At 34.4% G+C, this 24,477-nt stretch overlaps 2 protein-coding genes across 2 annotated transcripts in view; one reads left to right on the plus strand and one right to left on the minus strand.

Annotated features, from left to right (window-relative positions):
* LOC105193257 (two pore potassium channel protein sup-9) overlaps nt 1-24,477 on the plus strand; it is an 89,324-nt gene that overhangs the window by 29,488 nt on the left and 35,359 nt on the right. The window lies entirely within an intron of this gene.
* On the minus strand, nt 7,995-8,556 carry LOC105193296 (putative OPA3-like protein CG13603). The gene is made up of 2 exons (XM_011157703.1): nt 8,308-8,556; nt 7,995-8,243 (listed from the first exon to the last, which is right to left on the minus strand). The coding sequence occupies exons 1-2, from the start codon at nt 8,554-8,556 to the stop codon at nt 7,995-7,997; spliced, it is 498 nt and encodes a 165-aa protein (XP_011156005.1).

Genomic DNA, 24,477 nt, shown 5'->3' on the forward strand with positions numbered 1-24,477 from the left:
GATGAAACTTTGTTTTTAACTATTCTTTATGCTTTATATATATATTTTTTTTTATTTGTCTCTGCATACAATTTTTAATGTAACCTTTCTCCATTGTAACGCAAAACAAATACTGAAAAATAAACAGTACTACATGCTTTTGGCAGTTAAATCAACGCGTCAAAGCGCGATGAAACATCAATTATTTGAATTTGTGATTTGTTTAAAATATAACTGGCTGCTATTTTTCATTTGTTTTACATCTTACATTTCTCTCTCTCTCTCTCTCTCTCTCTCTCTCTCTCTTTCTCTCTTATTCAAATTATCTCTTTTTCTAACTCTGCTTTGTATTTTCTTTATATATCTCGATATCTAGATAATATTACACGATGCAAAATTGTATACATATATATAACAGAATACGGGTTTGAGCTGATCTTATAATATATCATCTAAAAATAGTACAATGTAAACAGTAGTCTTTAAACGAGCAAAATGGTTACGTTAGAAACGCCCACTACTAATGAAATTAAATTGCATCTGTGACGGAAGAAATGCGGAGGGGAGTTCGGTGGAGTGAGGTGGTAAAGAGAAGGGTGATAATGTGGTCGCAAAATCATCGGCGCAGTCGACGCGAGCGGCAAATTAATTTTCCTGAATTATGCATGGACAATTCTACTACGATCTGACGCACAAGTTTCGACATTTGCAGTACCATTGGTATCACCATTTGCATGCGCGAATACGTCGATTACAGCGTTAATTTTTGTTGAAGCGGCGCGATTGATATTTACTAATGAAATACGACCGAAATATCCGCGATTTTAAGCGATTACATTGTTAACCATTTTTGAACCGCACCACGTTGGATGAAACGCCGCTAGAAGAAAGGACGCGAAGGAAAAAGTTTATGAACTGATTTATTTTCAGTTGCGTTACACACTTCCTACACGTGCCCTTTCAGCGTCTCGGTAATAATCGATGACGTAATTAAAAGAAAGTGGATGAAAGCTTTTTATTATTGGAACAGTATACAATTAATAATTAATTATGAATGATAAATTACCTTTAAGATGCGTAAAATATCAGAAAGCTTTCTTAAATTATTAATAGACGAGCGAGAGATTTTTTTTTCACTTATTCTTTCTTTAAATAATAATAAAATTAATTACGTGCGCACAGCAATTAGAAAAGTGACAATCTGTGAAACAGCATCATATCGATATATGTGACGGCCAAGTATTTCAATGATATTTGATAAAAAGCAAAAGCGAAGCGTGGGGAGTTATAATGGAGTGGATCATCGTCTGTCTCTCACTGCTCATAACGCGAGCCTTCGATGAGAATTAATACTTCGATCCAGTGGCGTACTATTACATCAAAATTCTTTTTTTTTATACTAAGAAGGAGCGAGAAGCCTGCCCGATTTGTACAGATATCTCTCGCTAATTTCTTGTTCATTCGTCATATCTCGAGTCACTATTTCCACCATTTCAGATATTGGATGATATTCTCATTGTTCTCATTCAAACTTGGATCGATCGACATTTATAATTTCCTAACTTGCACAGAAATAATGAGAAGTTTAAATTTGAATGTGATTAGAATGATTTATCTATTAAATTTAATTACTGAAAGTATAACGTTGATATTATCGATCGTACGATTTTAAATTTCACGCGACAAGATAATATTATTTTCCTTCCAAAGAAATATATTGATTATTTTATCAGTTGTATTTTAAAAAGCATGACTCATGTGTTCTATTTTTTTCAACGTTCACATTATGTATGATGTGTAAGACCCATTATACTTTATTTCGGTAGGATATGAATTGCCCTTTTACCCTCGTTTTGACGCCATTGCGTGTTTTGTAGGGCGTGTCAGCCAAATTCTGTTGAATGAAGGATTGGCTGATATAATCTTACGAATAGGTTGCCAACATTCCAGCAAAATTTGAAGTTATAATATTGTTTTAACGTTAAAGAAGAAAGAGGGAGAGGGGGGGGGGTAGAAGAAAGAAAGGAAAGAAGCGAGGGTAAAAGTCAACGTCCGTCGTAAATTCTTTCAGCCGTTCGCGTTCGTCTTGTGCTCTTTTATCCCGGGACGTCCATTATGCCGCAAGTTCAACGAATTATTCGGAGCAAATAGTCACCCTTTCTCATTCTCATACTTTCATTTCCGCTCCGGTCTTCTTCCATCCGTATTCCGAATTTAGCGCTAAATGCGACTGTCCCATTCTCACCTCGCTTTGACGTTAAATGCATTTATCATGTTACCTAAATAAAACACAGACTCAAACGGAGACTACGTTAGGCGTGACGTTAAAATGAGCAATGAATGTGCAAATTTCGTCTAATATCATTACTTTTAACTTTATGCTGATGCTCCCCGTATTTTATTTTGCGCACGCTAATTTATTTACGTTTATTTAAAATTATAAGGGTGGGGGGATACGTTATAGTACATTAATATAGCCTTATAGTACAGTTATAATGTAATACAGTAATAATGTAGTAAAATTTTATACTATATTGTACCTAAAGATGACGTCTTTGCCTTGGTACGTAAGTAGATGGCTGCATAATAGTTTCTCTTTAATTTTCTTTACTTTTATGCGCGGAATGTACTTTCGTTCTTCTTCTGATTCTATTTATTACCGTTATAAAATATTGAGCAGTGATTAAGCAGATTTAGATAAAAAAATAAAAAAATTGAAAATTTTTTAAACATATAATTTAGTTCAACTGTTTTACATTTTATTATATTTTATCGTATTACTAATCTAATATACACTAACTACTATAATAAGATTTTGTTACTTATTTACCACAAAATTTATTAAAGGTCATAAAAGTCTTTATTTTGTAGATGTTTATAACTAAACGGCTATTAATACTTTGATAGTGAGATAATATTCATTCTTTTTTATTTTCGTCGCTGATGCCCGATAAACTCTTTTACCATCCAATTTTCTGTATAAGAACCGATAATTAAAGTTCTCAGATTATAATTACACATCTCGACAGTATTAGTCTAAACAGGAATTAATCAATTTCTTCAATATTCAAACGTCGTTGAGGGAGTTGACGTGACATTACAAATTACATCATGCGACGCTTTTGTGGCTCGAGTGCCTTATTGCTTAGTCCAAGGGCAATACCGCGATCAAAGGGCCGGTTTTGCACTCAGTGGTTTTCGCCGCACATAAATCTTGCCGTTTGTTCACCCGACCGTGGAATCGCACAAGGAAGGTCAGAGGTTAAAGTAATCGCCGATTGTCGCTAGTCACCGCGATATCCGTCTTCCTTCCCTGACATTGCGACAATTGTAACCGAAAAGTTCCAACAAGTCAGATAGTTCTACGTAGCCATCAAGCGTTAAAAATAAATTTTTTAACGTTTTACGAAATAGTAAATCTTGGGCACCTTCGAATGTATTAATATATTTAATGTAAATATTGCTTTTTTTTGTTAAAATAGAAATTGAGGATGGCAAAGCGATCAATTGCAATTTTATGACGTGGCTAATTTTTTGTATATTTTTTCTTCAAGATATCAAGGATGTAAAACATTTTTAACTTTACGATGACATTGGAAAAAAAATAGTACTTTAATATTATCTCTTTATATTCTTCGGGAAGGAGTGTGCAGCTTTAAATTTTTTAGATATTTAAGTGCTACGAAAATATATTAATAGAAAATTGTTTTACTACAATGATTAAGTTCAACATTTTAATCAACTAGAATAATTGAACTTTATTAATTATACAAATAAAATGAAAAAAATATATTTTCTATTGTCTTTGAATTTCAGAAGTTTGTAAATAAATTACAGAATAAAGTACATTCTTTCCCTCTCTCTTTCTCTATTAATAGTATATTTTTTTGGGAGGTATCGAAAATTATACAGAACATTATTCTTGTTAAAATAAGACGCCTATATTTCTCTATATAGTACATATTTCTATATATGGTAGATAAGAGATTAAGTTTCGTCCATTACGACGTTGGAGAGATCAATTCATCGGTCTGTGTGGTTATGGCCTAATTCAAGATGTCTCGTACAGAAAAAAAGAGAGATTGCTCTTGTTCGAAAATTTGTTATTGGAACACGAAAACTGATCTATATTGGTCGTTGTTCCGAATAAAAAGTTAATCTCTTTAAAAAGATAAATTTTTGAAAAAGAAAGTACGTTTATAATACATACATATACGTTGATCTTTTGTTATTAATTAGTAACATGATTGTTGCACACACGAAAAATGTCTGAAAAAAATACAGAGGAGGTAAATACAGATTTAAAAAATTCATTAAAAAATACAAAGTGATTAATAATTAATTTATTATATCAAGCATTAATCATTTTTTAATTTGTTTAAAATTTGTTTAGTTAAAAATGGAAAGTGGTAAAAATTGTGATTTTTAATCAATTTTAATATAAAAGGAAAACTTTTTTTAGTTAAACTGAAGTACATTAAAAAAGTTTCAATTAAATATATCTTTATGTAAAATTATTTATTTGAATATTATCTCGAAAATTAGTAGTATCTATGTATATTTATAATATCTGGGTATAAAATTAAAAAATGTAATAATATAAATCAAATATTGTTTATTTTTTATTATTTTGTGATATATTAATAATATAGTGTGCGACAAAGTGCCATTGTAAATTGTTATTGGTTCCAGCTTTGACCTATTTTCAGACATCATTGCTTATTGACCGAAAAAAGGTGCTCTGAAGGCTTAAGAACAATGTCTGTATAGACCTAAAAGGGACTAGTCGACTTGTCGATCCTTAATCACCAGAACTTTGACGCGAAAGCTGTCCTTAAGATCAGATACGATTAAAGTAAACTGAAAGGGATTATTGTCTTGTGAAAATTAAATTAACGAAAGCTTTGTAATCTATACTAATTTAGCTTTTTGGTTTCGACGAGATAGCACGTTCGATGTTTTGCCATCAAGATTGTTTCTAGTGATTTTGTATTTTATTTCTAACTTGCTTGATATATCACGCAGTTTGGCAAATTACTTTTAACGATCACGTGCAAAACATGTATCCTGTTTCGACGTCACACTTCCTATCTACCTGTGCGAATATTGCATTTATAATTTATTGTGGTAAACTGAAATGACTTTCGATGCTATTAGATTGTTGCATATAAAACGATGGATTTTGAAAGTTTGTCTTTTGTAGAGCGCTTTGAGTTACGTCAAATGCATTGGAACGTAAATTGATGGAGAAAATCGATGAATGTTATAATGTCGAAGTAGGACGCTAGAAATAACTCGTAATATTATTCAGTTGAAACAATCATATTGCATTACGTGGTACGATAATAAGCAGTAATTTTCGATTTTTGTACGCTTTTGTATGTAAAGTTTCTAGATTTTAACGGGATGGAATCGCCAAACTGACATTAAAAACAATATGGAGACTGCATCTGATACAATTATCGATAAACATTGTCAGTTTTGTTATTAATAAAAATTTATTGATGTAAAACCAATATTTTAGATTACATAATTTACGTAAAAAGGGAATGAATGTTTGTTGGTCGAATAAATGTTTGCGTAAATTTTCACTTTGCAATACTTTGTATGCTTCCCTTATAACTTTTCAGTGGAAGAAATAATAAGAAATAATAAGAAATAATAATTTCGTAGGAAATTAGTATCTCATTAATATTTCGATAGCTAAAGTAAAGTGACCGCCTTTACCGCCAAGTTCTCATCTTACAAAGTAAAATCAAAGAATTATTTGATTGTAATTCCATGTTATAATAGTCGTCCTTGATATTATTTTTCTTCTCGAGTAAGAAGAAAAACTTGTTTATTTAAAAATGATTTTTTTCTGAATTATTTATTTGGCGCACAAGTAAGTTATTTGATCTCGTAAATGAGATTCTCGAGCATTAATCTCTAACAAAAGATATTATCGTGTTTAATTCAGCGGTCTTCGGAAAATGATATTTCACAATTTTCTTATTTTTATAAATAATTTTTCTTCTTAATGTTACATTAATTACGATATATTGATGCACGATATATGTAAAAATATAAATTATAATTAAAAAAGTTAAAATAAATATGCAGAGGTAACATAAAATAGCGATCGTTTTGCCATCTGCGTTTTTTTTACAAGTATTTCACTCAAATGTGTTATCTCGAAAATTTGCGCCCTCGGGAAATATAGAAGCTACAGAAAGGTCTTGCGAGTTTATCTCGGGGATCCTGTCAATATTTTTATTCATCGTACGCCAATAGAGTACACGATGCATCGTTGTTCTCTTGTTACCCGATTTGAATCGCTATGTATCGCGCGAGAAACAGGTCCCACGTAAGGGTTTCCTCGGTCGCGATGTCATGGAGACATCAATATCGAATTTCACGTCTGTCTCAAACCGAACTCGAAATGTTCTCTCGAGAGTCCCGCAAATGCTTGGAGATCTTGGATATACGATCGGCGTTTCCCTCCTCACATACACAGATAACTAAGATTCTCGCGTCGCACACGTGACATTTATCCTGTTCCTTGTAATACTCCACTTGGAGATTCCGAGGTAACATGTTTCTAAAATTGATATAATTCGGAAAAGAAAATCAGGAAGAGAGATATTTTACACTGCATATCGCAATTTTTCAAGGTTTTTTTAGCGCAACAATGGTTAAACAAGAATAATCTTTTTTTTTTAAATTATTGGTATAAAAAAATAATATGTTCCGTTAAGAAAAAAAGCGTGCGCACACAGTTTGTATAAAATACTAAAACTCTTTGCGTTTAGCAATTAAATGTGTAATAAGAGGTACGTAAATATTGAAGGAGCTGCAGTGTATAAAGTGTACGAATATGAAGATGTAAATTAGAACGTACATATACAGCACTCAAAAAATTAAAGGGGATGTGTGAGTACTTTTTCTTTTTTTTTTTACTTTGAATAAGAGTCTCTTTACGCTGGGGTCGTATGATTTACGTGGAAAGGCGAAATAAGCCTTTGCGTTTCGTTCAGTGTTTTTAAGCGAAATTTTAAAAAACATTTTTTTCCCTTTTTTTTTAGTAACGGCACGTTTCAGTCAAAGAACTGCAGAGAGTGGAAATCGAGAAAACGTTCCGTTTCCGCCGGTGCGGACTACATTCTTAATCGGACTCCTGCCGGAAACATTCCTGTGCGAATCGTTTTAACTCTAGTGATCTTGCGCTTATACGAATTAATTGCACACATACAGACAACTTTACTAGGGCATGCGTTTGTACAAGAAATTGCGAACTTCGCTGCCAGTTTCAGTTTGGATTTTCTGATAAATTTTGTAGCTGATTCGTTCTTGGTGATAATTTAACCGTAGATAATCATTTGCGACCTTTTCATTTTCATGATTAAATTTTTATTATATTATATGAAGAAATATATAATGAGAAATGTGCCATCGCTCTTACTCTTCTCGACTATTTGAATGTAAATTTTCGAGTTATTTAATGTTCCATGATGTGAACACGAAATCAACGTGTACGATAATCTATTCTTCATTTGTTAAGTCAACGCGATTCGCGCATTTTCCGTACCGCCTGCCTCTAATGATGTTCTCTCTTTTGTTGTCGATTTTGATGCTGAAAGTCAAATTTCGTTCAAACAGCGAGTCAGACACGCGGGCGAGGACGCGCGCAGTGGAAATAACGTTCATTATGCTAACGAATGCTAATGTGAACCGAAACGATAGACGGATGAGTATTCGGAAGAATATTCGCGCAAAGTTTGAATTGTCGTAGTGTGGTTGGCGAGATCCGCGATCCACGAGAACCGCTCGTCAGGTTGCGGTTCACCGAGAACGTAACGCGGTAAATTCTACCCCGCGGGAAGAAATTGCGACGAGAGGGAAGAGAAAGAGAGAAAGAATTCCTCTCCGCGATTCGCGCCGTACGTAAATGCAATCCTTTAACGACGCTACGAATGCCATTCAAAAATTCTTTTGCGACTGACCTTTTGCATCTATCTTAAATCGAGCGGATCATTCTATTCGCTTTTCTCTTCCTCGGGATCACTCGGTAACGTACATCCGACTTGTTTCGAATAATTCACAATGAAGTCTTTGAGCTGCTTCGCCAAGATCACTTGATCCTGGACTCGTTGCATTAATCGATTCTTCTCTGTCTCTAAGTCGTTGAGCTTCTGAATTTTCAGCTGCTCTGCGACGCGCGATTTCTCTGCAGCCTTTTGTGTCTCGTATATGAGTACGCTGCATAAAAGTCCGAAGACTAATGTCTGAAGCGAAAAAAAATTGATACTCTAATAACGCGCGTGACGATCTCATAATTGCTATCGTTACCTCGAGTAGCAATGTTGTTCCGAGTTCCATTGTGTGCTCGTCATTAACGGGTCTTTTTTTCCCTGGAATCTCTTGCCATTTTATCATGTTCTCGCACCAATAATAGAAACGTCCCAGTTGAATCAGAACATATTTTCTTAGAAGCGGTTGTTTCTTCACACGCCTCACTATCGCCTTTGACAACGGTTGCGTGAATCGTCTTAGAATCAGTCCAATAAGATTCGCACCGGGAAACCCTTGCATCATCATAATTACGAACACCCGAGGAGGTGCTTTCATTAAAGGAAATAATTTAATAAAATTTTCCTGCGAATGATATTCGCGAATAATGAATTTTGATTAATAATCGTTATTTAGCTTGAAAGAAATTGTCACATTTTGACGTAAAGGAAATATTAAATTGGAGTTAAGTTGTTTGTTTTTACATTGAAAGCTGATTGTCAGCTCTTGACATTTATTCTCCCTTTAAATAATAAAAATTCTTAACCTTATACTTTTAGAAATGATCAATATCTTCTATTTTTTTACACATTTTATTATCTGCTTTTATGTGTTTATTATTAAAATTTAGAGTTAGCACAACATGTTATACCTGATTTTTCTTTGAACTAAATTTAATAGTTAAAAAGTAAATTAATTAAATTTACGTGATTTATATTTTATTTTGCATGTTTATGATTGTAAACAAATTTATCAATCTTTGAATAAATATCTTTTTTTTTCTATTATAAAATAAATTCTTATAGCATAAATGATCATGATAGTTTAGATAACATCATAATAGAGTATACGTGGGCCGGGTGTACTTTTTTGTGAGGATAACACGGTAATTTAATATTTTTTAAAATTATATTTAAATATAATAGTCTTTATGAGAATATTCCGATATTTTTTTGAACATTTTCAAAATGGGATATCGTTTTGAGGTATCTCTACATTTCATGCGAGGCTTGGGAAGTATGTGTGTCTCTTCCACACCGACCTAAACGGATTATATCTATCTATATGTCAAAAATCACAGAGTTGATCCTGTTACGCGGTGTACAATCACTTTCGATTTGAAAGTGGTAACCGCGTAACTCTTTTGAAAGCTTATCACAGTGAAGTATCATTTGAGCAGCATACGTTTTAAATGACGGTGATATGAGAATATTAATTTTATCGTACGCTCATCGTATACATTATTTAAAATAATATAAAATGCAAAACAGCGAGGAAATTTTTTTTTAGATAAAATAAAATCTTTGAAAATTTTTTTTATATTGCTGCGTAATATTGAATAAACTACTTAGTATCGAATAAATTAATCATATATTTTAAATATGAGTAATTGTATTTATTAACACTAATATACATTTGGATTATTGTGTATAAAATTAGAAAAGGCAGCATGTTTATTAATCCGATTGTTTCTAGCTGTGATTTATTTATGTTTTTGAAAAAATATAATTTTTTAAAATTATGTTTCTTAACATTTTTAAATATTATAAACTTGTGAATTTGGTAAGAATATATTTATTGTAAAAAGAATTTGTATTTTGTATTGAAACATAACTAGTTGCGCGTCAGTTTGAATTTTAAATTTAATTCTGTTAAATCTTTATGATGATTATATTCTGTCATTTGTTTCTACTTAAAAACGCGCTTTAAATACGCTTTGCGACTCTGTATGTTGACCTATATTTATGAAATGAACACAGGAATGACGCGGGACAACCCATTTACTATAGCCAATATTCACAGTCGATTTTTATACTTAAGGACGCTTTAACTACAGTCTCTTAAGATGTCATAAATCAATCACAGCCGTATTGGCATCTTAACACATTACTTAAGTTGATGAAATAAGAATGGAATAAGGACTATAAATAGCGTCCTGTTTAGGTCGAAAATTTTGTTTGGTCAACGTTTTCCCTCCTTGTTCGCTAAAACATTTTCATCCATTTCCCTTGTGTCTCGATATCATCTGCTTGGATTTACCGGCGAAATCGAATCCAGTGAAATGACGCAGTCGAGATATAAGCCGTCATCCGTCGCCGAGATCTACTAGATTGTCGCGAAGGTACGAACCGCACACGATCTCTTGCGAGAAAATCCAGAATTTTGCCCTCATCTTTTACCAATCCCCTTCATATAGGATACGCTTCTTTCATGATCTCATAAATAATGTTTGATAGAAATTTCTAGGAATAACTATCGGTCGTCAATTGAACTGAGATTTAATTAGGAATAATACTGCAGTGACATCTAATTAACTTAATTGCATATTTTTTGTAATAAAACTAAAATATTATAGCAAGAGATAAAGAATAAAAAAAAGTTGCTACAAAAAGAATTCCGTTCTTTGAATAGTCATATTAACGCAACCATGCTTTTTATATGAACCTATTTAGTTGTATTAACTAATACATCACTAAGATGAGACTTTTACTATTTTTTTATATTTTTTTTATCTTTTGATATTCTTTATCATTGGTGTGCGTAACAATAGCTTTTATCTTCATCTTTATCTTTAAATAGAGATGTATATAATTCTTTAAATAGTAAGGCTTATTCTACGTTTTTTTAAATCTTGTTTTTCTTTGAAATTTAAATTTTGTCGTATATCGGATATTTTTACGCATAACGTATTTCCCGAGAAATCTCGAGGAGAAAATGGAGATTCAAAGCTTTCATTAAAATCAAACGTTTACTGATCAAATAAGAAAAGAGATTATATTAAATATTATGTACTTCAGGTAAATGATAATTGAATATAGAAGAGTAAAATTGTCTTTCAATTTGATCTGGTTAAGAGAGACGTATCTCGGTTTAGGAAAGACGTATCTAGGAAATGAAATGTTCTATCTTCGCGCATCGGTCTTCCGGGAGCCTCAATTTTTGACGCTTCGCTTCTTTTCTAACAAGCGATCCTGGGTGACCTCGGTCTTTCTCTCTCTCTCTTTCTCTCTTGAATCGGCCGACTCGATGCTCGATTTCATAGCCCTCTCGGCCACCCCTTGGGGCGTCCTTTCACTTTTACCCCGCGATCGATCCGACCTACGCCCCTATACACGGCTATTTGCGGGGCCCGCGTGCGGGATAGAAACAAAGAATCTCTATAAGCACGTGTGCAAGCTCCGTGACATTTCAAAGTTCATCGTTCATTATAGAAATGCTAACAAATAATACTAACTTTCGAATAATAAATAAGTGAATAATAAAATAGGTATTTTAGGTAGTAAATGAATTATTTCTGAAGAGAAAGATATATATATATATATATATATCTATATATATATATATATATATATATAGAGAGAGAGAGAGAGAGAGAGAGAAAAATGTGGCTTATTTTAATAATATGCTGTTTAAAATTCTTTGAATTTAAAGCGTTTCTTATATTTATTGTATTTATTAAATTGATGATATTTTCATAGCAGCTTGAAATAGTAATATATTTATTTTTAAATATACTATGTAATAGCGTTATGTATCAATCATTTTGTGGTTTTGAAAGATTATTTTTTGTAAAGAGATAGATGATGTTCGAAGCTTATTTTACGCGATACTTGATGCAATTATTGCATTTGCATATTTGCATTTTATTCAATTAATCTCAGTTTTATACATGGTAATGTCATTTCGCTAGCAGTTTGCACGGCAAGAATAAAAACAATTCTTTTGTGATCGTTTAAAAGGAAATATTTGCAAAAATGACGATCACGCAGCATCCATAATAAACTTTTGCTCATAGAATTACGTAAGAGTAAAATTAATAACTATTGAATGCGCGTACATCTTTCGATCGCTTTAATTAATGCATAACGGATCGGTTTTCATCATCGCCACGATTTCAACATCATCGAGCGTTTAAAATCTCCGCATTCAAGAGCATCAAATAACAGCCGCCATTAAAAGTGTCGATACGCAATTTCCTGCGAAAACACGTCGCCGATGTCGGCGCCGCGCGTTGGGAAAATCGGCTGGGAAATATCGGAAAATGTCGACGAGGTCGGCAGGCGAGGTGTAGGCGAGGAGGCAGGACAGCGGAATGGAAGGACGTTCGTTCCAGGAGCACACTTCTCCCGTCCATCGTGACCGCATGGAAGGCAAAGAAAAAAAAGATGCCTATTTATAAACTATTAGCGGAGAATGAAGTTTAATCAGGCTCACGGCACCCCTCGCTCTGCCTCTATTTATTGCTCCTCGGTTGATCAATACATTAAATGTTAGGATATCGCTATCGTTATCTTGTTTGATCCGGGGAGAATTTCGGTTCGGTTGATCGCCGATTAAAACTTTTGCGCTACGCGATTTGCGTTGGCAAAGCCTGTTTCTTGTTTCTTTGGATAATGCGTCATCGCCCGTTATCCTCTTTCTGTTTCTTTCTCTTGGATAAATTTTCTTGTCACATGCTAATCCGAGAATAAAGTTTCCACACGAACCAGTTTTCATAATAAATGATATAGTATTTGTTTGCTGGTCATTTTAAAGTTATGACGATGCTTCATATTTATTTCTAAACGTGGGTATTTTGGGGTGACTATCTTGGTCCCATCCTATAAACTCTCTGTAGTTATTTAAAAGAAGGGAGAGGAATGCCAGAGGTCCATGATTTGCCGCTAAATATACCTGACACTTTCCCCATATCGAGAGAGTACATTCTATGTAACAGATAAGTAAACTTCTCAAATAACTATTGAAATAAATTTTTAATTAACTGAGGTAATAACTTAAAACTGTAACCGGGAAGAAATTAACTTTGTAAAGAAAGATTAATTGCTGGTTTACATGAGAGAAAATGGCAACATAAATTCTTCCACGATAATTAAAGACAGTCAAGGTAATGAACGTTTCTTCTGTTTCTTCTTTTTTATATTATAATTATAAACGAGTGTACATTTTTATTCTTTGCCGTATAATGTAAATGAATCGAGTTATATTTAAATTATATTATTACGTCACGTTATATTCTATTTGTATTTGATCTCAGTTCTGTACTGCCGTTTAATTTATACTTAGACACTAACGTGATAGAGAATAGTACTCTCTGTTAGTTTCAATTAGTATCAGCTCCGTGTGTTATGTATGTCACACGTAAATGGGAAATATATCCCAAAATAGGGATAGCTTCATTTGTGTAATAAGAATTAAATGAGAAAAGCAGTGTGCGTGCTACTGTACAATTAGAATCTGTAAAGGGTAAACGGAAACTCGAATTTTTATTTTATGTGGTTATTTGATTAAAATTTTGATGAAACTTTGACTAATTTAAATATTGAATTACAATATGTAACAACTTCTTTGCTGTAAGCAACTGCAATAGAGTGAACTAACTTTTTTTTATAAATAATAGAATCTTTTGTTCCTTAATTATTTTTAAAAGAATGCTTTTAAGATTGTTTTGGCTCTAATACCAGCTAAAAATTATCAAAATTTAAAACTATACAATCTTTTTATTATTGTTTTTTTTCTATTCAACGAGAAAATTTGGGTTATTAATATTCGAATTTTGGATTTAAAATTAACAGCAAAGAAGAAAACAATAAACAGCTTGGCTTATAATGGCTGATTTAACGAGAAAGACCTTATTTTGCTATAATATTAAGTAAGTAATTTTTAAACCAGTAAGTGGCTCTAAATAAACTTTTGGATTTTATGAATATTTATTAGAGTTTTATCAATATATGTAAAAATTTTGATTTAATTCGTAATGCTACTTTTTTATGAAGTTACTACAAACGCGATTTTACATTAGAATCAAGAATATTTAAACAAAAAATTACATAACTTTTAAACCAATAAGAGAATTATGTATAAAAAAAAAAAATTGTAAAGGGGATACTCAAGACATAATAGAACAATCTGTAAAATTTTAAAATTTTGAATAATACTTTAAGATATGACACACACACATTCTTAAATAACTTGATTAACTTAAATGTTAATTTAAAGCGACGTAGTTAATACATCTGTGTTCTTTTACGCGAAATATACATTTTGTTTTTTTACATTTACGCTTATTCGTGCAATATTTTAATTAATATATCAGGTCTCTGTTTGACATTCGACGCGACTTACGAAAAGGGCGAGGTAATCACGCGAGTCTATTCTCATATGTTCATAAATGTAAACAAGAGATCGTCCTACATACATCACACCTACATCACGTCTATTCGTTTGCTAAACGAATAACTGATAATCATCGTTAATATTAACGTCAACGATGCAACGTGCGCTTTCCATTGGATTCAATTTGCGCAGAATACAATGTATACAGCGTTACATGAAAATTTCAAATTTCATCGAGCCAAATATTCGAAGGAATTGTGGTATTCGAAATAAAGTCAGAGTAAGTGTAGAGTTTATTAAAGTTCTCTTGAAAGGGACAGAGATTTTGGTGGACAGGAAAATACAGTTTAATAGTACGATTAAAAAGAAGCTTTCTGAAGTTGCAGCAAACGAAAACACATTGTACCGTGCAACCGCGCCAACCGCTGGTCTTAAGGCTGACACGGTTGACGTTTCCGAAAGGTTCTCCACAAACTCAAAGAAAATAGAATAGCGCTTGATAGAAGCACACGGGAGGGAGATGGGGAGTAGTTTTCGCTATAGAGACAACGTATCGACGTAAGAGTCCTCGAGTGGTGGATAAATCTAGAGGTTTCGCCTCGTAGAGAAGGAATTACGTCCACTAAGCTGGTCCTTGCATAAATGAGCTCATGCGAAAACCGTCTGTGGTCGCAAGAACGGAAGCGTGGTGTATCGCGCAAACCGCTTCCAACGAAACTCGGATGCTGCAAAAACCTGATCTCATAGCTGACGTGGCTCGAATCGCATCCCTCCTCAGCAACAGCGGCAGCGTATGATTACAGCCCGTCTCATGCGAAAGTCGAGAGATTTCTTCTAAGCATTTTCTAACATGTCAGATCTAAATCTCTTCTTTTGTATATCTAGAAGTGTTTTTAGAAAAGATATTAAGCGAAACCACCCCAAGGGGATGATCCTAATAAAAAAAGAATGTGCCATCTGAATCTCCCACGTCTGACCCTACATCTATCGCGTCAATTGCAAAGTTTGCTCCTTGGAGCAACGAAAAATGATCTGAATTTTCAAACTCTGTCTAAGCATAGCGAAGCTGTGCAACTGTATCCTGGCTGCACGTTTAGTGGACAAAGTTGTCGAGGGTAAAGAGTATATATTTTCAAGAGCGTGTCGATCTGCGGCAGAAACGCGACGACGGTGGTTGGATCGCGAGAGCGCGGGCGGGGGTGGCTGTATATTTAGCTATAAACTTTTATATACCGGGATGGTACACCGACCGTCCCTTATGGCCGCCGCCGTCGTCGTCGTCGCCGCCGCGGAGCCCCGCATGAGCTGCGGCGTCGGTGGCACTGGTGGGGACGACCGAGGTTCTATTTATAGAAACGGCGACCTATAATAGCCCGTCGCGGGCTATGCATAGCTTCAACTCACCCGGCCCAGTCACCCCCCGGCCCTCCGCCGACCGCTGCCCTCGACGTCGCGAGCGCACCGCTCCGCACTGCGAACATTCGCGGGTGGGATCATGGGGTGCGCGGGGGTTGCCGCGGGATTGCGGGGGCCGCCGTACGGCACGGAGGTGTTGTACGCGGTGCAGGCGGTTCAATGAAACCAGGCCACACCATCCCCTCTGCGCAGGGCGCGCGCGACTTCTCGTACGTAGAAATGCATCCCCCATTCAGCTCCCCGTTCTCAAGGCACGTCCGCGCGCGCGAGGCCGACGGATGCGACGGCTTTCCGTTGCGGCACGCGGCGACGCCGCCGACGTCGTCACCGCCGCTTCCAACAGCATCCACCAAATGTTGCATTCTGGTATAACTAAGAATCGTCCCGGTTTTCGGAAAAAAGGAGGAAATTTATTCAATTTTTCTCTTGGGAGATATTCTGAAAATTAAAATAAATGCTATATATATATATATATATATATATATATATAGTTCTGAATAAATGATAAAGATAATCAGAATGTTAATAATGGTTTCTCTATGTAAAATGTGTGCTCAAGCGTGTGGAAAGAAACGGAAGAAAAGAATTAAGTTTAAAATCTGCTTGTGTTGCTTTCTTTTTATTACATCAGTTTACATTATTGACAATCTTGAAGGATTATTGACTTTAATAATGGAAAATAATGTTCCTTTTTATCATTGTAATTATTGGTCCTACCTTTATTCTTTCATATTTTTTTAATTACATATTTTTATCCTTTATATTTTAAGTAACAATGTTTTTTTATATATACACACATGAGTAAATATTATTAGGAATAAGGTATAAAGAGACTCTTTTCTCTCTATTTTCCGCTTTATACTTGAACTCTTAAAAAAGACATCTTATATTAAGTATCTCCCCTTCCTCCCCCATTTGCAAGAAGCTTCCCTGCTACTTATATCCAAGCGTCCTTTGCCAAGTTAAAGCAAACGTGTTAGAACGCCGATAACGCCTCCAAGTACGCACTATGGCACGTGCTGCAATTATCAGTGTTCTCAGGTGTTCTCAGCAAGTGTATACTGTAAAACAAAGCTACACATCCGCGATTTTCACATTTAAGCGTGATCGGATCGTCGTTCAACATTAAGAGATTCGTTAATATACTTTTATTGCTCGCATCTCCGCGTATCCCTCGTAAGCTACAATTTACGGTTTATGAGCGGTGATTATAAGAGAGAGGTGCGTGTATAAGATAGGAGCGAAAACGCGAGTGTCCGTAAAGCGCTTTTAACGGCACCATTAAGTCGACGAGGTGGACTTAATATCCAGTTGGAAGATGACCTGACGTCGTCGTTTTAATACGACGATGAACAGCACGAAATAAGATGGGTTCAAGCGGATTATCTCGCGATACTTCCGCATTAGAATTACCATACTAAAATCACGAATGATTACAATGACGCGCGGGCGAACATTAATAAACTCCAATCATCTCGATAATTCCTAATCAGTTTGTCGAGAAGGTATAAAAATTTCTCATCACGTTAACGGCAGATTCCAACACTCGCTATGCGAAAGGTGTATCCGCACGTTACAGCATCTCTTTGTGCGACGGGCTAAATTGTACAGATCTGCGTAAGAAATGCAGAATGCACGCCATCGTTGATTACGTCATCTGTTCAGCGTCTGCGATTCTCATCGCGACGTGCAGTGCGTATTTAAGCGAGAGATTAGCTTGGATACTATATCGTTCATTAATTTTGATAGCTAATAATGTTACGCTTATCCATTATGCCTGCAGACAAACGGCCGTACATCAGTTGCATCCGAGATGAGACATTTAGATTCATCTCCGAAACTAACTAATCCAGGTTTCCTCGTACCTCTCTTATATTATAGGTAGAATTGTAACTTGATTTTCGAATGCTCTTGTTGAACATTGTTGAAAAGTGATTCTGCGATTCTTATGTGAGAAATTAACGAACGGTAGCCGTTTAACATTGGGTATTATTTTTAAATGTATTGAATCAACTGTGCGCAAATTATGGATCGCAACTTCTTGAGGGGTCGCGAAACTTTTTTTCTCTTAATATACATTATGTAGTTTATTATAAAAATACTATAAAAACTGTATGTATATTAAAATATAATAAATCATTAACGAACTCTATTATAAACTTGTTGACCGCTGAAGATGGCTTAAAATTGAAGTGAAGCTAAAGTGTAACATGGCTCAAACTATAACTTAATACATAAACAAAAGAGATCGATAATACAATACACCAATACGGACGGCAAGAGCATTAACGTAGAACTTGTTCAAAAATATCAAGGATGTTGTTTATTTGTTTTTGCGTAACATTTCGGATAGCAAATGTTTGATCAAGAAATGTTCATTATCAAGAACCTGCTGCTGTTAACATACTTAAGAAGAAAATTTGCCTAACTTGAAAATTTTAGAAAGCTTTATTTGAGAATTTATTGCACGTGATATAGATTTGAGAAACATTTCTATTGTAAAATTTTATACGACATTTTGCAAAATTATTTTAAAAGTTGCATGAAATGCGAAAAGTTGAAAAATTTACGTAACAATCGATACTGTATGGATTTATTTACTTTTATTAAAAATGTATTTATATAGATGTATCAAGAGATGGAGCAGAAGCTCATTGACATCGGTGAATTTCTGTATTGAAATATTGGCAAATAATCTTCAACTCTTGGGGTGGTGAGTGGCGTGAAAGCGATAGCCACTCGATAGGATCTGATTAGGGCTTAGATCTTCGAAGATTTCCTCCCCGTTTTACTACTCTATATTTTATACTGTATAGGCCGTATGATGGGATGTCGCGTGGCTTCATATGAAAGCGATAGACTTGTAATAATATATATAAATAAATATATTGTTATTCTAAATGTTGGCTTGTAGATTTTTTATCTGGCTGTATGACTTTTGTGTTCACCATTTTGTTCACCACAGCTTTTGCTAAATAACATTTACATCTTTGCTGGTGATATATTTTTTCATACTTTTCTAGTATGAATCTCAATCGGCATATTTCAAAATTTTAGTATTAGTATTTTATTTCAATATCATTTAAGTTTATTATCCAAAAGTACATAGAAAAAGCAATCGGTAAGAATTGCAAGTACGGTTCGTATTAGTGAACGACCGAATAACGTAATAAATTTTAGAAGGCACGATTACCTTCGGCGCCGAAACGAATCGATTTCAGATCGGCCGATTGAAATCGCCGGCGCCGCTTTTGCGCATTGCGCAATTGCTTTTGGCCAACATACATGATTAATTGGAATTCGGATCTGATTAATCGGGATCACGTGTACATGGATAATCCACGCCAATACTGCTAGTCGTAATAATCGAATTTTTTCGTTCTCTTTAAATCTCTTTTTTTTACGTACATACATGTACAATAGCAGAGATGGTAACTTTTAGTTAAAATTTAAATACCTTTATACCTTTTAGGGACAAATGGTAACGGTAAACACTTTTTATCAATCATTAATATTTTAAACACATTCAACGATTTAATTTTAAATTTTTATGCATTTAAATTGCCGAGTTTCGCAGTTTTTACGAGATATATATGCTTATGATTTTGATGAAATTGCCTTTAATATGCTTTGACTTTAATCGGTTTAAAGATCTCATCGATCACTCGGTTTAAAACGCATTTATTACATTTTATATGGTCCATTTGGTACAGCCGGTAATTAGTCGATAATTGGTACGCATCCCGTATAGATGTAACAAACGCTAAGCTGATAGATTGGCCGATGAGGCCGATGTGATCTTAAAGCTCTCACGCGGGAGCGATTGTAATCGTTAAAGGTCTCAATTCCCTGAGGAAATCTGCAGCGTTTTGCGGCAAATACCACGGCAAATTATTGTCCGCCGACGCGATCAGTTGCGCGTCGGATGATTGCGATCGCGCTATAATGGCGACGTCCTGCTAAAGTAATCTCTGAAATAGGAGGAGCTAATTGCGTTATATACATATACGTTCGTTGTTCGTAAAGCAAAATAAATTTAGGAAATACGAACGAATGTAATTCTACTGATATCCTGAGTGTTCTGCGATGTAATTATATCGCGCGTGCTTTTTACGCCGAGCTAAAAGCTATCAGCGTGAATTCTCCTACGCATATTCGACGTGGCGATAAGGCCGAGATATAATGTTCCGTCGCATGCGTGCGTGCGTGCGTGCGTGCGTGCGTGCGTGCGTGCGTGCGTGCGTGCGTGTGTGCGTGCGTGCGTGCGTGCGTATGTGCGTATGTGCGTGTATGTACGTATCGTCAAGCGTGTTTTGGACGTATGCACATAAATGTCGTTGCATAAATACATAACTGGCGCGAGACGATAGTGAGGACGGACGTTATTCCAGGGTCGTACGCGCGCATGCATATGTATCGCCGTTGCGATTAATTGGACGCGATCGACCTGTATTTCAGTCATCTTCGTTCTGACCGGGCGGCGTGGCGGCGCGCGTATCATCTTGCGCCGAGAAATCAAATCAAATTGCATTTTGCGAATCACCTCTTCTTAGTATACGCTGATTGACGTCACCGATCTTCTGCGTGCCGCGAGGCACAATACAAATTCACTTTTTGATACGTTTTAAATTGAAAATGCAGGCGATATTACGTAGCGATTGCAATGCTACGTTTGTGAGGAATATTGACGAGCAACACAGACACGCTTGTTAATGTAAAATTATTAAAAATTATTGATAATATCGGGCATTATTATCTTCACAAAGCATTTAATTTTCACGGAAACTTTTCAATTTTGTTTTAATTTCTTGAAAAACATTTTTTTATAGTTATAATTAACAGCTTACAATTATGTACACGTTATCTTCTTGATTGTAGTTAATTATACCTGTTATTTAATTTAATAATACGATTATTGTACGTATAATGTGATAAAGTAAGAATAATTATTATATTGGCAATTTTACATCAGTAATGCAACAAATATCTGCAATGAATTATAATGCATAATGTGCATAAGACTACATATATTGCAATCATTATTTTAACAGTTGTGTAAATTATCTTCAGTGCTGATAATTAATCTTCTTTCTCTCTCTTACCCATCTGTTCGACACCTGAATATAATTTTGTTGCTTGGAGGCATCGGAAATACTGCAAACACGAACACCGAATACACATATGCATATGCACGTAGACACATACCGATGCGAACCGTGAGTTAATTCGACAAGCCACGATCGATAGCGAATTCGAGTCCGTTTAATACAAGAGATAACGGCGTCGTTCTCCATACGCCCACCTCTTTACCTGCCTCGTTTCATTCACCAATTGCTATTTACCTATTCTGTCCTAATTGTGTGCCTGGAGGAAGTCAGCCTGTGTATGTTTGTGTGTGTTTGAATGTGTGTGCGTGCGTGTGTGTGTGTGTGTGTGCGTGTGCGCGTGTGTGTGTGTGAGGATTCAATTCATTACAGATCGCCTCATATTACGCGCTCGTATCTCGTTACTCGTCATCTCGCGATAGGTGGATAAATATTAATTGTTTAAGCTCCAACGACATTAGGGAACAGTTTTTGTTTCAAGCTTTCGTATTGTCTGCACAAAAATTGCAACTCGAGCGAGAAAACGGATCTAAACACCCGGAAAATTGGAAAATCTTAATTATCCTATAGAAAAGATGTAATAGTAATTTAATCAATAACTTGGATAGATAATTACAATTTCTTTTAATTAAAAGATTATTTGATTAAAAGTATTATTGTCCTTCTGATTACGTTTATTATAAAATAATTGTTTATAGCTTTTTTTTCTTAAATTCTATAAAATTTATAATATCAAGTGGCAATCGTTTAACAACACTTTTTCTAAAAAAAGTAGTCTTTAAATGATTATCTAGATACGTTTATTGCATGAAAAGGATAATGTATGCATGGAAGTTTAAAAGATTGTAGCAGGCCGTGAGAGAATATATGTCTCGACGTTCTGTTAGTCGCACTAAGTGATTAAATATTATAATTGTTACTCTGACCAGTAACAATGCATATTATGTTACTTTCAAACTTTGATTTGCAGCAAATTTAACTAGAATTCTGATCATTTTACAAAGCAAGAGTATGGATTGTTATACAAATTTAATATGAAAAAGACTCTTAATCGTAAACCAAGTAGAGAAACTAATCTCATTATCCTTTATTAGCTTTTCTATTTGATTTTGTATTGTATTTTGTTAACTTTTAATAGAAAATCTCTGAAAAAGGTCATAATACATAAGCCGATTAACTGTGTACTATATAGAAAAGGCAATAACGTAAAGTGAGAAATGGATTAATATTATATAAATACAAGCTAAGCCGCTTTGATATCATTCTTCGTAGTTTTATCAGACTCACTTGCTTTTTTTCATACTTGTGTTAATTAATACCGATTATTTGTAACTAATAAAAGATATCAGAGGTCTTTTTCTTTCTCATCTAGCTTCGTTAAGCACATTTTACACAAAAATCATATTAGTATTTTTCAAAATTACAAGTCAATTTCGCGAATCAGTAAAAAAAAACTCTTTACTTTATCACCCTCATTAATACTCTATTCATTTATGAGCTGAAAAACGACGTTGCATTTCTTCCTCTCTATTTTTCGCGTAATTTTTCGTTTCATTTTGCGTCGACAAAATCGTTCCGATGTTCAATGAGTGTATGGGTTGAAAAGCTTACAGATACTTTGAAACAATTAACAAGTACGTTGAATATTACATGCGCGGTGAACAGCTGCACATCGCGTAATACATATGTCAACACGTGCACAACCATTAATCAGCGAACTGCAGAAATCGCATGTAATAACAAGATGAAGATTTCACAGAATCATCGAGATGTCATTGTCAAATGGCTACTTGAGATGTTAGGTTATGAATTGATATTTAAGCAATATTAATATTAAAGTACAAGAAGAATATTGTTCGTTTTATCAGAAAGTGAAGGTGAAAATAGTTTTCTAATTAGAGACAAGTATTTTTTTTACTAATTTTAATTAAAAGTGATGTGTAACATTTTAAAATTGTAAATAATTTATATTATTTATGATTGATGAAATTATTAGCCGTACTCTATTCTTTTATATAAAGTCGAGATTAAAATATGAAGAAGGGGAGGGTAGAAATAGAGAAAGAGAGACTGTTTTCATTTTTTTTTTAATTTTATTGCACGTTTTATATTTTTTATTAAACTCAAATATTTTTTTAACATTAGCATGCGGTTGAAAATGTGAAATGTAATAATATCGATATAATACTAATGTTCCCTTTATTTTATTTCATTAATTTCTTCTTTAGAATTATATTAATATAGTTTTGTTATTGTATAATATATTAATATATTAATGTATTTTACTTTTAACGTTTTTTTATGACAATTTTATATTTAATCTTTATTACGCTAAATTGCATAATTTCTCGTGTAATGCTATTTAATGTTTCTTGTAAAATGTAGTATCACATCGCGTAAGAATAATATGCTAATGGGTTAAAAAATTTGCCATCTGTATGGTTGTTCAAATGTAGAAGAATGACGGCAGTCGTGGAATATATTCGGAGGGATGGAATATCATGATACAATTTACGTTAAATTCTAAGAGCATTAAAATTATTTTGTTACAGTTTATTTAAATATTGTAGAATGATTATTAGTCATTAGTGTTCGCTGCGTTTTTATAAAAAATTGAATTTTAATTTTGCTGGTAGCAGAAATTTTTACAGATGTATACTCTGTACGTAATTTTGAAAAGTATGTTGCATATTTATTTTTTAACTTGAAGTCTAACTTAAAGGCCTTGAATGTGAATTTCAAATATTATTGAATATAAAAGTGCCTTTCATGACATGAATTGTTAGTAGTCCACGATCCCTTTGCGATTTCACAAAAGCATCCTTATTTCCTTCTTCAGTAAATTGTAAATTACGTTTGTTCTACCCGATAAACTTTTATTTATAGAATGATTAGTAGAATTCTATGGCTAATAAACTGGCATTGATTAAAATTGCATTGCGTTAATATTTACTGACCATGAGTTATTGTCAAAAAACAAAATGATATTCCACAACTCCTTCCTCTTTTCTTTACACATTTGCATTATATATTCTTCGTCATCATAGAACGATTTCTTGAGAGACCACGTGAATAAACGAGATTTCGTCATCGAGAAATCCACCTTGTAAATGCATTTTTAACGCGAGGCATCAATCCTACCTTGACGCGTTCCGCACATTTAGAGAGCACATTTCGGGCCAAATATGCAGATTCACTATCGTACGATAGTGGTTGTGCGAATAAGTGACGCAGTGAGGTAGTTCGCGATAGTCGTAGTAATATTAGCACGACTGAGGAAGAGAAAGGTTCAAGCGCGGGAGAGTTCGTCTGTACGACCGCTTCGGCGATGCAACCGACTCGAAGCATGGTGGATCGTGTGCCGCAATGCGGCTGCACGTTATCACACCATCGAGTCTCATCTCCTACGTACTCCTTCTCATTTTTATACGTTACCGCGGCTATCATGAACGGCCGCCAAATTAGGCCGCGGAAATCGTTCCTGCGCGGCTCATTAGTTTTACCCGGAGGCTACTTTCGTCTCTCTACAGCAGATTGCTGTGCAACCGCAACCGCGTACAGATTTGGAATGGATTGCAATAGTAAGATATATATA

The sequence above is a fragment of the Solenopsis invicta genome, chromosome 1 (assembly GCF_016802725.1).
Source record: "Solenopsis invicta isolate M01_SB chromosome 1, UNIL_Sinv_3.0, whole genome shotgun sequence".
In the NCBI taxonomy this organism is placed as follows: domain Eukaryota; kingdom Metazoa; phylum Arthropoda; class Insecta; order Hymenoptera; family Formicidae; genus Solenopsis; species Solenopsis invicta.

Coding starts and splice junctions, on each gene's coding strand:
- LOC105193296 (XM_011157703.1), bottom strand. CDS start 8,556: ATGATGATGCAAGGGTTTCCCGGTGCGAATCTTATTGGACTGATTCTA. Junction 8,244..8,307: donor GAACAACATTGCTACTCGAG/GTAACGATAGCA, acceptor TTTTCGCTTCAG/ACATTAGTCTTCGGACTTTT.